This window comes from Ostrinia nubilalis, chromosome 26, assembly GCF_963855985.1.
Source record: "Ostrinia nubilalis chromosome 26, ilOstNubi1.1, whole genome shotgun sequence".
NCBI lineage: Eukaryota > Metazoa > Arthropoda > Insecta > Lepidoptera > Crambidae > Ostrinia > Ostrinia nubilalis.
Window position 1 is genome coordinate 8,957,920 of NC_087113.1, and position 14,189 is coordinate 8,972,108.

Sequence of the window (14,189 nt, forward strand, 5' to 3'; positions counted from 1 at the left end):
CGTCCGAGGTTGACCAGCTTCTTGACATTGCCTTTCAAAATGTCAATGATGAAAAGCCTAAAGGCATAGTTTAACTACCATTGTTATTGGTTTCTGTAACTACTGTAATCAATGTGACTGTGTCAACCCATGTTTTCTATTTCTAATAACTGAAAGTAGAACAGCCGGCTGATGGGGCAGCAAGATTCTGGAGTGGAGGCCACGTACCGGAAAACGCAGCGTGGAATGTCCACCCACAAGGTGGACCGACGACCTCATAAAGGTAACATAAAGCAGGAAGGCGCTGGATGCAATCAAATCTAACCGGGTGATGTGGAAGTTATTGGAGGAGGCCTATGTTCAGCAGTGGACGTCCTGTGGCTGAAATGAAGATGATGATAAACGATGGAGGTGTCGGATTGGCCGACTCGAGATCAAATTAAGGAACGCGGGTTCGAACCTATTGAGGTGAACACAAGCATATTTATTTATTACCTTCATCTATAAAAATTGAGAACAAAGACCAGGCATTATTAGATGGAAATTCAAGCGAGTGAAACCGAAGCATGTGTGTAAGCAATCGTGTGTAATGGTCTGAAATAAATTAATTGCTATGTATTTATTTATTTTAAAGCTAGTTTCACCCATTAAACAAAACTAAGCAATTATTTTGCAATCCCTCATATTTCCAAACCCCGACAATCCAAAATTCCCAAACTATCGCAACAATTCAAAAAGAATTCACGAAGATATTTTAACGAATCGTCCGAATAACGGACACGCGCATAATTTTCTTCCTTCCTTCCTTTTTACCACATATATAGAGGCTAACAGACTGTAAACCGGGCATTACGAAACAAACAAACACACAAACTTAATGTTAATCTAATATATTACATTATATTCATATTTATGAATATATTCGTGTCAATATGCCGCCAGTTTAAGTGCCCTGTTTGATAGAGGATCGTTGACCTGTGCTAGATTTCGGTTTATTTATTTGTGCTGGTACAAACAGAATCAGTTTGGGGCCTAGTGTTGTCGCCGAAGGATTCCTAACTTGTGAGTTTTAATTTAATTTAATTAATGTGAAAAATTAAACATTAAAATCGACGCCTGAAATAAGTCAGCTTTAAAAATTAGGGCATATCATAGAAAGAAAAATTATAAGTCATGTAAGTTGATTTTAATGTTAAGGGATTTGGATCAATAGCACCAATTATTTTTTGTGCGATTTTCATTATTTGTTGTAATTTTCCTAAAATCTGAAAAATCTCTGTTTTGTGGGAATTTCAACAAAATTAGTTCAATCAAAATTACCTATCTAAATTAGTTTCAACTAATGCTGAGTTGCACCACCTACTTTGAGCGTAACTAAAACGATAACCAGTGCTTTTTGTATGGAATTTAACAGGTTTTTTTCACCATGGGTGCAACCCAGCTTTAGTGTTCAGTAGTGTGTGGCATCTCTCCTAGCGCCCGTATTCACAAACGATACTTGCTTATCGAACGCACAGCGTTGAATAGAGCTCTCACGCGCACTGTGAGACCTCATAATAATGTTTGTGAATACGGGCGTAAGGCTTTTACAAATTAAACGTTTTTGGGTAGAATAGTCAGTCGTGTGTAGGGTTTCTGATTTCTCGACCAATTTTTTTTCTCGAGTTTCGAGAATTCTCGAGGCCAAAGTCTCGAGTTTTCTCGGGTCTCGAGTATTTTAATGAAAACTGCTGAAATCGGTTGAAATTTAATAAAAACAGGTTTTTTTAAAACTAATATACCTACTTTTATGCACAACAATCAATATTAGAATTTAGTACCACTTATTTTGGTAAGGAAATAAACAAAAAATAAAATCTTCTTTCATAATTAATTTTTACTAATAATCATAGCAAAAGTCATAAAGTCGCGTGTTCTTTAAGGATAAATAACAATAAAAATCTGGAGCTACACTTGAATCACTTGTTTTCTAAAGAACACAAGTCCAAATAGCAAAATTACGATAAATAGTTTTTTTTATGAACAAAAAATATTTTTAATAAATTTTACAGATAACGACTTGAATAAACTTTACGAGGAGGCACGAGTACCTAACCTAACGTCTGTTAGGTAAGGTGACTGTCTAGTTAACAAATTTTTCAGTCTTTAAATCAGTCCGATTAAACATACATAATAAATATAGCATACTCGTTGGTGAACATTTTTACTTAGTTTCGATTGAGATCATTACTTCTTCTTACATCAAATCAGTTAAAAAAGGAAAGACTAGGCCAGTCTAAAAGCAACGTTGACCGATTAAATAATTAAAAACTTACTTTTGTCTAAGAAAATAGGCTTTCAAGAATATTAAAGCTTCAAAATCGAAACTCGAGTATCCTCGAGCTCCGGTAATTTTTTTCTCGTCTCGAATGAAGCCAAATTTCTCGAGTTTTCTCGAGTTCGAGAAAGCTCGAGCAGAAACCCTAGTCGTGTGTCTCATCATTCATCATCAATCATCAATCCGAGAACCGAACTGCACTCATCTCTTCGCCTCATCTCCGCTTTGATTAAACCAGACATTACTCTTAAGTTAATTTATGAAAATACTAGCTTTTGCCCGCGGCTTCATCCGCGTGAAATTTAGTTTGTCACAGATCGTCATAAATTATAGCCTATATGTTATTCTGGGTTATAAACAATAATACTGTAAAGTTTCATAAAAATCCGTACATTAGTTTTTGCGTGAAAGAGTAACAAACATCCAGAAATCCAAACTTTCGCATCTACTATAATATTAGTAAGTTAAATTCGCCTTAAATGCTTCTTTAAAAAAACATTTTTAGTCGCAGGACGTTGTCCTCTATTATACGAGGCTTAATTAATACTTTCACTGCCTAATTTATTGACAATACCAGAAAAAAAAATTGTACAAATGGCATATCAAGCATAAATTTTACCATTGTGACATCTTTATTACACTGTAATAAGTACTAAATTGCAAGAGAATTAAATAATGTTAAAGTACTGTCGACTGTACCTCATAATTGTTTGATTTGATAAATAAATCACTGGGTCAGCATTAATTATTGTCTTTTGCAATTATTATTATTGTTTATTTAGTATTGTACTTATCATTAACTTCACGCGGATTTTAAACTGCATTTGAGGCAATTAATTTTTATTATTGGATATCGCTCTAATTTTAATAAATTATACTATCACTTGTAGAATGTAGCATTTATTCTAGTAATTAAGTACTTATGTACTAATACATTATTAAGTTGCCAAAATTATTGAAAATTAAAACGAAATAATATAGTTTATAATTTTATACTAGCGGCCGCCCGCGACTTCGTACGCGAGGATCCCGTTTTACCCCCTTAAGGGTGGAGTTTCGTAAAATCCTTTCTTAGCGAATGGCTACGTCATAACATGCATGCCAAATTTTCAGCCCGATCCGTCCAGTGGTTTGGGCTGTGCGTTGATAGATCACTATGTCAGTCAGTCAGTCACCTTTGAGTTACATAATATTTAGATAGACTAGCTGACCCGGCAAACTTTGTACCGCCTATGTTCAGAAGAAATAATGTTGAATTCTAATGCTAAAATCATTTTCCAAATCGGTCCAGTAGTTTATAGTTCAGTCATTAAAAATTAAGTTAACGTCAAAACCATTTTCTAACCACCGAAATTCATTGCAGAATACCACAATGCTGAGATACCTGTTACTGATCGCAATATCGTCAGTGGCATCAGAACCGTGTGCCTACGTGTACGACGGCCAAAACTACGAGAGGACCGCCATTTTGACCATAAAGGGCCTGCCCACCAACCTCGCCATCAACCCAAATAATAAAGACATATTCTTCACTCTAATTGACCTAGATTCTCTCCACAATGATGATGAGCAGACCAAAATGGACCAGTACTTCCTAAGAAACGGAATGCCCATGAAAATCGACAATGTCCACGGTCAAGCGGCTGCGGTAGACGCTAAAAACAACAAGGTTTATATAGCTAGCGATGATGGCTTGAATGTATTGAACAAAACTGATAAGGCACACTTCTTGAGCCTCAAAGACGAAGATATTGTCATGCTGTACAAACCAGAGCACAATGATGAGCTATACGCAGTCATTTACCCTGACAATGAGGTGTACAGTATCAATTTGAAGAAAAACGAGAAAAAAAAGATTGACAATATACCCTGTGCCTTCATTTTAGCTGTAGATTCTGATGATAATATTTATTATGAATGTAATGCTAAGTATGTTAAGGTTCTGTTGAAAGATTTTCAGGAGCCTATTGAATTTGCTGGTATTGGAAGAAACACAGCTAGAGCGATGACGGTAGATGGTAATAACAGGGTAGTTTTGGCAGCAAATGATGGGCTATACCAATTGAGACCCGACTCGATGATTCCAAGGAAGCTGATGAATCTGGACTTTATTCCATCAGGAATAACGTTTGATGGGGACGACATGTATTTAGCAAGCAATGGGGTAATCTATAAGTACAGTGCGGATGAGTGCGAATAGGCGAATAAAGACTGATTTTAGAAACTAATTTTATTTACAAGACCTATCCATGTGTGTTTCTAGATGGATGGTAAGTACGAGAAATGAGAGGCACTTCAAATAATATACCATCGACTAAGTTTTTCCCACACATTCTGACAGTTTGACAAAGTAAAAGACTAGTGATGTAAGATTCTTCTGATTAATTTCGTTGCGGGTCCAATGACAGTTTAACTTTCCCCTGGGACAAACTTGACCTTCATTGGTTGGGTTTTTGTGGCGGTCAAGCTGTAGATGCTACACAGGAGTTGCAGTGGTGAGAACGAGAGGTGGGAATAGTCCCGTTTAGTGATGTAAGATTACCATCATTTTAGCATTAGGCGCATTAGCATTTTATGAAGATTATCTATCTAAGATAGAGAAGAAGTTTTCATAGATACTCCGTGGCCTAGTGGTAATAAATAAAGATTTTCCTGATCTGACGGGTCTAGGTTCGATTCCCATGTGGTCTACATAAATCACTGCAGTCAAATCACTTTGTTTATTTGTACCCAATTTAATTTCAGGCTTGAATTAACCTGATTGTAAGGAAAAGTTTTGTGATTAGATGCTTTGGAAAATTCCTAGACGCCTATAAATAATGGCGCCTCATAATATCTGACACTAGATTTGTAACCTCAGTTGGTACAAAAATAATAGAAAAAACAAAATACGTTCGTTGACGAGAAAATGACTTAAACTCTAGCCCTTTACCAATGCAAAATTAATTAAACATCAAAGAAATGTCATCGGCTATAACTTTCACATAATCACTAACGATCAATCAATCACATCAAGTGCCATGTCATCCATAATCAATCAAAACTTTTTCAATAAAGAAAATAATTTGTTATTTATTAGAAACTTCAAATAACTCAGGTCATATTATAGTCTCCACTGCAGGAGCACGACCCTCTCTAATTTTTATTTTTTATTAATAATTTAAAAATAAAGAAAAGAAAAGAAAAAAATTACCAGAGGCAAATGGAGGATTTGGCATACACTCCCCACGCTGGCCAGACGGGTTGGGGAGGCCTGTCGTTCGCATATTCTCCTATAGTCGCCACTTACGACATCCATGGGAAACTTAGGGACAAACTTGACCTTCACTGGTTGGGTTTTAATTGGCGGTCAAGCTGTAGATCCTGGCTACACAGGAGTTGCAGCGGTGGGAACGAGAGGTGGGAAAAGTCTCCTAAACTTAGGAAAAAACTTCGATTACATGCAGGTAATTATGGGATAGGTACTTCTACCGAACTCTATCTTGATAACTGTTTTAAAGAGTCATGTTCCAAACACAACACTGGGTTCGATTCCCTGATCAAGTGGTGTGTTAGAGGAAGAATAATAGCATAGTGACAAATTAGATGACAAAATTGAAATCAGCTCGTCTATTAAATATCAAATTACCAAAAGAAATCTATGAAAGAATCTCATTTTAACAGCACATACTTATTAATTGAAACTAAGTTTTCCTACCTATTACCTACCTACTCGTACAGTATTATCGTTACCTACTAAATCAATTAGAATTTTAAGCCTATGATATCAACTCAGAAAACATGGCCATTGATTGGTGGTATCAACTATCCAATTATTACAGCAATTAATAAAAAACAATCAGTAAGTTTTTAAAAATACTTACCAGACTATTTAGAGAGGTTCTTCAGACAAACGACTGGCAAACTCGAGGGCTATCTATGGACAGTATCAAAATTCATAATAAACTAGACCGTGTTTAGATTTGTGACGCGAACCTAAATTACACATATTGCATCACTACTTTTCTAGACACTCTAAATTGTTCTATACAGGGTGTTCACAAGAACAATCTTAACAGCAAAACCGTCTGTCTCAAAACCAGATGGTTGGAGCAAAATTTCTGCTCGGTTTGGTTACTTTGGCTTGTTCTAAGGCCGCTTGTGGCCGTGTGGCGACGGCAGAGTAGAATACATTTGTCACCAACCCCTACTCTTCCCGCGGGTGTCGTAGGAGGCGACTTAGGGACTACACATCAAACAGAGAAAGGGCAGCAGCGCTCTCTGAAAAACATCAATATTTTAAACTGCGATCTCCAACCCGCCTGCCAAGCGTGGAGATTATGGCAAAACCCTCCACTATAGTGGAGGAGGCTCATAGTCCAGCAGTGGACAAAGTAAGTGAGTAAAGGGCTGTTGATGATGATGAAGGCCGCTTGGCTAGCTACTTACCATCTTACCTAGTATTATTATACACTCGCGAGCAAAAGTATGGAATCACTTACATGAAGTTGTTTCCACGCGATCTTGTGTACTAACGAATTTGTTAGTAACAAAAAAAGTAGCACCATTTTAAAGATTGAACTTTTAACTTTAAATTGATACCAAAGTCATTTAAATCACACCAGTATTTAAAAAGATATCCCGGCTGATGTGAAGAAGTAAGAAAAAAGACATGTACCAACTGTTTGATACGTCGCGAGTTGCGACCTATTTACTCCCTATAAAAGCACGTGTTTTCGGATTTTTGCGTTCACACGTTGATCCATACACATCTCGGCTTCTTTTGACACTTTACCTGGGATTCTACAGCTACAGAAGCAGCACAAATCGTTGCACTGTTGCAAGAAGGGCTCAGCCAGCGGGCTGTCGCACGTCAGCTCCACATAAGCCAGTCCTGGGTTTCGAAAGTTTTAAGACGCTTTTGGGAGACTGGTGGCTTTATCCCGAGACCAAGTTCTCAACAGCGCCGGTGCACATCGCAGAGGGATGACCGTTTTTACATGTCAACCTCTCTATGAAATCGTCATTTGACTGGTATCGACGTCCAGCAAGAGCTCAGAAATGTTCGTAGGATAGCTGTTAGCGAGTGGACAGTTCGTCTAAGATATGAGCAATAAAATTTGACTCCAAAAAGGCCTGCCACAGGCTGGAAACTGACGGCAGGTCACCGACAAGCACGCTTTCAATTAGGTCGCACTCGGAAGGCGAGTAATGGAGGCGAGTTTTGTTCTCCGATGAATGCAGACTGTTTTTGCAGTGCAGCAGTCGAAGAGGTCGGGTCTATAGACGGCCTGGGGAGCGATTTGTGCAGTGCTGGTTCGCTAAAACATTGGCTTATGGGGGTGGCTTGCTCGACTTCCCATCGAGATGTGTAGGAGCAAATTGAAAGCGTGCTTATCGGTGACCTGCCGTCAGTTTCAAGCCTGTGGCAGGCCTTTTTGGAGTGAAATTCTATTGTTTATATCTTAGACAAACTGTCCACTTGCTAACAGCTATCCTACGAACATTTCTGAGCTCTTGCTGATTTCTGAGGTTTTCCCTCTGCGATGTGCACCGGCAATGTTCAGAACTTGGTCTCGGGATAAAGCCACCGGTATCCCGAAAGCGCCTTCAAACTTTCGAAACCCAGGATTGGCTTATGTGGAGCTGACGTGCGACAGCCCGCTGGCTGAGCCCTTCTTGCAATAGTGCAACGATTTGTGCTGCTTCTGAAGGTGTAGAATCCCAGGTAAAGTGTCAAAAGAAGCGGAGATGTGTATGGATCAACGTGTGAAAGCAAAAATCCGAAAACACTTGCTTTTATGGGGGGTAAATAGGCCGCAACTCGCGACGTATCAAACAGTTGATACATGTCTTTTTCCTTACTTCTTCACATCAGCCGGGATATCTTTTTAAATACTGGTGTGATTAAAATGAATTTGGTATCAATTTAAAGTTAAAAGTTTAATCTTTAAAATGGTGCTACTTTTTTTGTTACTAACAAATTGGTTAGTACACAAGATCGCGTGGAAACAACTTCATGTAAGTGATTCCATACTTTTGCTCGCAAGTGTATTATACCTATTATTTCTTTAACATTCTTTAGCATTAAAGTCCGTTCATTTCATTATTTCGCTATCACAAAAATGTTACCAGCAATGCTGTGTTTCGGCAACTGGAAGTAAGATAAGTTTTATGTGGTTGAGGACTCCGAGTGAAGGTCGCTTCCACTTCAATTGATCATCACTTTCCGCCAATTGAGAACAGGCCAAGAGCTTCCCAGTTGTGGTACCAAAAGGCAGTATTTCGACTGAGTTACATAACAAGGAAGGTGATTCTTTAGAAGAAGACAACAGTTAAAAAAGATTACTCGTAATTTGATTTCATCAAGTAAGTATTTAAACCAAGGTGGACCGACGACATCACAAAGGTAGCAGGAAGGCGCTGGACGCAGGCCGCTACCAACCGGGCAACATGGAAAGCATTAGGGGGAAGCCTATGTTCAGCAGTGGACGTCCTATGGCTGAGATGATGATGATGAAGTATTTAAACAATTTATCTTTTATGGTCGCCTGATCCTTTAAGTTCGCATCCCGGACTAGGTACTATGGCCGAGGTTGCGGGTTCGATACCCGCACAATAAAACCAATTAGGTAATTGCGCTTTGGAGACATGTTTGCCCCAACGAAAGGCCGCCTGGACTTTTACTTCACATTGTAGATTACAACGTCGGATGATTGCCTGTTCGAATCTTGTAGGGGACAGAATAATGTCAGTTTGTAGAACACGAATACTAATTCATAGACTAATGGCCTTTAAAAGTATACATATTACTGTTTACTCATATTTCTTTTCTACGGATGTATTATTTACTTGTCTGGTCGTTTAAGTATGACGTCACCTTCCTTAAATATTACTTCTATAAATTGTCTATTCTGTTGTGACATTTGAATTGTTCTAAAAACATATTATTTTAAGTATCTTCTTCTTGTCGTGTCGACAACAAACCTACACAGTGTCAGCCCAAAACTCCGCCACAAGAGTAGCGTTGTCAGTAGCTTTCATTAAATTTTCCTGCGTGCAGTTGTTTGGGCACGCAGGGCACGACATCATGTGCTCCATCGACTTCATTTTTTAAGTAAGATTTCAAAACTTTCTCTAGCACCAATAAACCTGAAAATTGAACACCCTGTGAACTGCATTAGTTCATGTTTACAATCCCACACTATGTTTACAGATGGACAGATGACACAATGGTGGTGATGTTTTATAAAGCCAAGCCTGCCTTATGAGACATTGGCCAAACTTATTACGAATCCCGACTGTGGTGGACGCAGACCTTTATAAGGTACAGTTCCTTTTAACTATTTAGAAATAGATTATGTTCGTTGCGGGCCCAATGACAGTTTAACTTTCCCCCGGGACAAACTTGACCTTCTTGGGTTTTTATTGGCGGTCAAGCTGTAGATCCTGGCTACACAGTAGTTGCAGCGGTGGGAACAGTCCCGTACCTATTTAGAAATTAGTAAGATTTTGGTAAATATATAGGAACCAGTCAGGGAAAAAACTAGGCATATTATAAGTGTAGGTACAGTTATTGATGAAAACTATTCAGTAACTTTTTATCGAAGTTTTTGTTTAGTCTTTGAATTATTTATCATCAAATTTTCGTTTTTTTTCCAGCATTTAGTAGATTAATAATAATAAATAAATAAAGACTGAACGTTAACCAGTGCCTTTAGCTAGAAAATTGACGTAATTCCTTATAAAACATTTCTTTAAGTAAACAGTTAACTAATTATCTATTTATTTTCCAGCAAAGCAAAACTGACATGTGCCCAGTATGCACACATTAAAGGCAGCTATCACTGGTATACTACCCATCCTTTTCCTGCTCATACAACAGAATAAGACGGAAAAATGTGAGAAGACGAAGATCGGCAACGAATACTACAAACGACAGCTCATAGCTACCATCGATGGCTATCCTACAGGAATTGTCATAGATCCCAGAACTGAGCACATATTTTTCATCCTTCATAAAAGAAACTACACGAAAGGCATACATCTACTAAAGCATGGATCTTTGGGAATCAAAGAACTGCCAGTTTCTGATGACATCAACGGCCAATGTGTGGGCATAGATGTGGCGAACAACGTCATCTATATAGGCACAAATCAGGGACTCATCACTTATGATTATTCTAGAACAGAAATCACAGCAGAAAGGCCTATAGGTGACGATGATGTCAGAGGGATATTCATTGAAAAAACTGACAATCAAATGTACATTGCTACTGGATCAAACCACGAAATTTTTAGATTTATGAACGGCTCTGCAGCGGTTAAAAGGTACGAGAAGATTCCCAAGGCGTACAGTTTCGTTTTAGATAGCAAAGGAAACGCTTTTTACGAGTATGTAGACGGAAGATTGTACTTCTTCTCTATTGATTTCTACGAGCCTATCCAATACAAAGGTTTTACTAGAGAACTGAAGTATATTTTGCAGCTGAATAACAACGATGAAGCAATAGTTGCTGTGAAGGGCTCCCTCTTTAGATTATTCACGAAAAGCATTCTGCCAGTTAAAATAGGACAACTGGGTTTTAAAATCACCGGCATGGCGTTTGACACTAAAAATAACATAGTTATTGGAACTAAAGGCAAGATTTATAGATATAAACCTGTTGATAACAACGATCCGTGCCCCCCAGATGATTATTTCATGTCTAGCATCTAAATTACATTATATTTTATGATTTTGTGACGTTTGTGACTAAGTGTAATATATTTTTTTACTAAATGGCGTTTTATTTCACTGAAAATCCCTAATATTGCTGTATAAAGCAACGTGAAGGTTTGTCAATATAGATAGATCATTCACGACGTGTTAGTTCCTTGGAGCACCAATAGATGGCGTTAAGTGGCCAAATGGATTTTTTACCATTCAACTTCTAAATTCATTGAAATACTAATTTAATAAATAATTACTTTTTGATACAATAAATGATAGACCTAAAACAATACCAAATAAGAATTTAATAAATAATTATCATGAACACAATATGAATTCTTAATTCTCTACTACATATTTTAAAGATAACTTGCATATTATCAATACTTTTCTCAAAGAAAAATATTTTTAAACTACCATAAATGATAAAAATATGATAACACAACATAATCAAGAAAAAATATACCTACGTAGGTACTTGATAAAAAAATAAAAATGCAAAAAGGGAGTGGGCTCGTCCGGGATTTGAACCCGGGACCTCTCGCACCCTAAGCGAAAATCATACCCCTAGACCAACGAGCCGGTTGAACAGATGTCCGAAATTATTGACCAAACGTCACTAGTGTGCTATTTTATGTTGTTTGTAATTGGAATACTGCTAATGTACTTTTAAACCATAAGTTTATGGGCGTAAGGTAATATATTGTATGGCTTATGCAATAATAAGGTGAGTTATCGCAATATATGATAACTTGAAACAAGAAAATAAATATCAATTTGTGATTGATCAATACTCTATCTAGCCTTTTGTATAAATAAACAATAACTTAATAAGTAATTAGCAGTACTAATGTTCCAATAGTTAGATTATAAATAATATAAAAAATAATAAATGAGCATTTTAATAAAATAAACTTTATTGTAAATAAAATTACTTCTAACTCGATAAACTACCTTATTAAACGAAATTACATGTTACTACTGTTTATTGGGTGTTGTTGTTTTATTTACAACTTTAATAAAAAGATGATAAAAAAGTTTTTCCTAAATTTTTAACAATAATTAAGTATCTTTTTAAAAAAAAATTATAAAATAGGCTATTCTCGGTGTTTCTTTACGAGATCGAATCAGAGATAAGGAGATCCGTAAACGAACTATAGTCGCTGACATAGCCCGACGGATAGGCAAGCTGAAATGGCAATGGGCAGGGCACATAGTGATTTTAACTGTAAGTAATTACAGTAAAACAATTACATCATTATCATCATCAACAGCCCTTTACAGTCCACTGCTGGACTATGAGCCTCCTCCACTATAGTGGAGGGTTTTTCCATAATCCCCACGCTTGGCAGGCAGGTTGGAGATCGCAGTTTAAAAGATTGATTTTCAGAGAGCGCTGCTGCCCGTTCTCTGTTTGATGTGTAGTCCCTAAGTCGCCTCTTACGACACCCGCGGGAAGAGTAGGGGTTGGTGACAAATATATTCTACTCTGCCGTCACCACACGGCAATGCAAAACAATTTAATTGAATTAAAAATAATATAAAATGTTACAAGGAACCACATCCGTTCTGACATGCACATTGTAAATATTATTTTATCGTACATCTTATTGAGGTCAATTCACTAAAACAATAGGACTAGTGATGTGATTGGTGAATGTTTTACGAATTCGTATACGAATATGACAAAATATGCTTTGACGTTGCACCTGCGTACAGTAGGTCCACCAAATTCAACTGCGGGTTGGGTAAATTAAAAAAAAACACTCATCTATATTGGCTCATGATGAGTCTGATAGTCTTTTCTCGCTCGAAACATACGTACCTAATGAAGCTTCTTACAACCATATAGAATGTTTAACACAAAATAAAGACAATGGACGCTTAAATAGCTATAATTATCAGGCTCTACCTAAGTACTCGTATGAACAACTTTCGTGGCTTTTGATAATACTACGCCGAATTACTTCTCCTTTTTTTATGTCAATTTTATTGTATTTCACTAAGATTAACGTCAAAGTTTAATTAGCTTTCTTATACAACATCTACTTAAATGGAATATAACTGCTCTAATACCATTTTAATGTTTCCAAAACACATAAATATCGCAGATTTATTCGTCTACATTCGCGCATATTAACGACAAGACGAATAACGTATTCGTATTGCATCACTAGATGTGACCAATTACATAATTAAACGAATAGATAATGAACAATAGATCCCACGGGCAGCCCAAACTCATTGTCGGAGTGAAATTTTAGCTCTCACGCAAAAAATATAGATTGCGATCTACATGGTTGATGCTGGTGCAAAGTGTGAGAGACGTTATGTCACCTGTAGCACAGAATGTCTAACCTTTATGCTGTGCATCTTCATCATCATAATCATCATCATTTAAGTCACTGGACGTCCACCGACCGACAACGGTGAGTCAGTGACTCTGCCTTTGGTGTTGATAGGTATATATTATCATCATCATCATTTCAGCCATAGGACGTCCCCACTGCTGAACATAGGCCTCCTCCAATGATTTCCTGCACAATGACTGAAGACCTCTGGTAGAGGAGGAGAGGAATCCAGCGCCTTCCTGCTACCTTTCACCACCGACACCAACCGGCCATTGTGGATAGGTATATTAATAAGAAGGTAGGTACTTCGATATAATATGAAATCAGAAAGTAACTTAGAAGCAGGTTTGGTGGATTATTACGCCTTAATAAAGATAGATTCATCATCATCATCATTTCAGCCACAAGATGTCCACTGCTGAACATAGGCCGCCTCAATGATTGCCAAATTGGCCGGTTGGTGGCGGCCTGCATCCAGCGCCTTCCTGCTACCTCTAAGAGGTCGTTTGTCCTCTGGATTTGTGGAGTGGACGTCCTTTGATGCTGCGTTTGCCGGTACGTGTCCTCCATTCCAGAACTTTGCTGCCTCCTCGTCAAGATCACAGAATAGAATAGAAATCCTCCAATTGCCTCTGGTAAATTAGAGAGGGTCATGCTCTTGCTTTGGAGACTAAAGGATGATAAGGTGCGCATGCACGTCTTATCGGTTTGTTCTCAGAGTCTCAAGTTGGGTTGGAATAACCTAAAACTCACTTCCCCCTATAATTTCCCCCGGGACAAACTTGACCTTCACTAGTTGTGTTTTTATTGGCGGTCAAGCTGTAGATCCTGGCTACACAGGAGTTGCGGC

General features: G+C 37.7%; 2 protein-coding genes and 1 non-coding gene across 3 annotated transcripts; 2 read left to right on the top strand and 1 right to left on the bottom strand.

Annotated features, from left to right (window-relative positions):
• Positions 1-829: 829 nt before the first annotated feature.
• On the top strand, positions 830-4,524 carry LOC135084675 (uncharacterized). Its single transcript, XM_063979448.1, has 2 exons — positions 830-1,041; positions 3,660-4,524. Exon 2 carries the CDS (start codon positions 3,669-3,671, stop codon positions 4,494-4,496), a length of 828 nt encoding a protein of 275 aa, XP_063835518.1. The 5' UTR covers positions 830-1,041; positions 3,660-3,668; the 3' UTR covers positions 4,497-4,524.
• Positions 4,525-9,296: 4,772 nt separating this feature from the next.
• Positions 9,297-11,057, top strand: LOC135084525 (uncharacterized). The gene is made up of 2 exons (XM_063979294.1): positions 9,297-9,602; positions 10,072-11,057. Exon 2 carries the CDS (start codon positions 10,098-10,100, stop codon positions 10,992-10,994), a length of 897 nt encoding a protein of 298 aa, XP_063835364.1. The 5' UTR covers positions 9,297-9,602; positions 10,072-10,097; the 3' UTR covers positions 10,995-11,057.
• A 441-nt stretch (positions 11,058-11,498) lies between these two features.
• On the bottom strand, positions 11,499-11,570 carry Trnap-agg (transfer RNA proline (anticodon AGG)). The gene has a single exon. It is a non-coding gene; the product is annotated as a tRNA-Pro (tRNA).
• Positions 11,571-14,189: the final 2,619 nt, after the last annotated feature.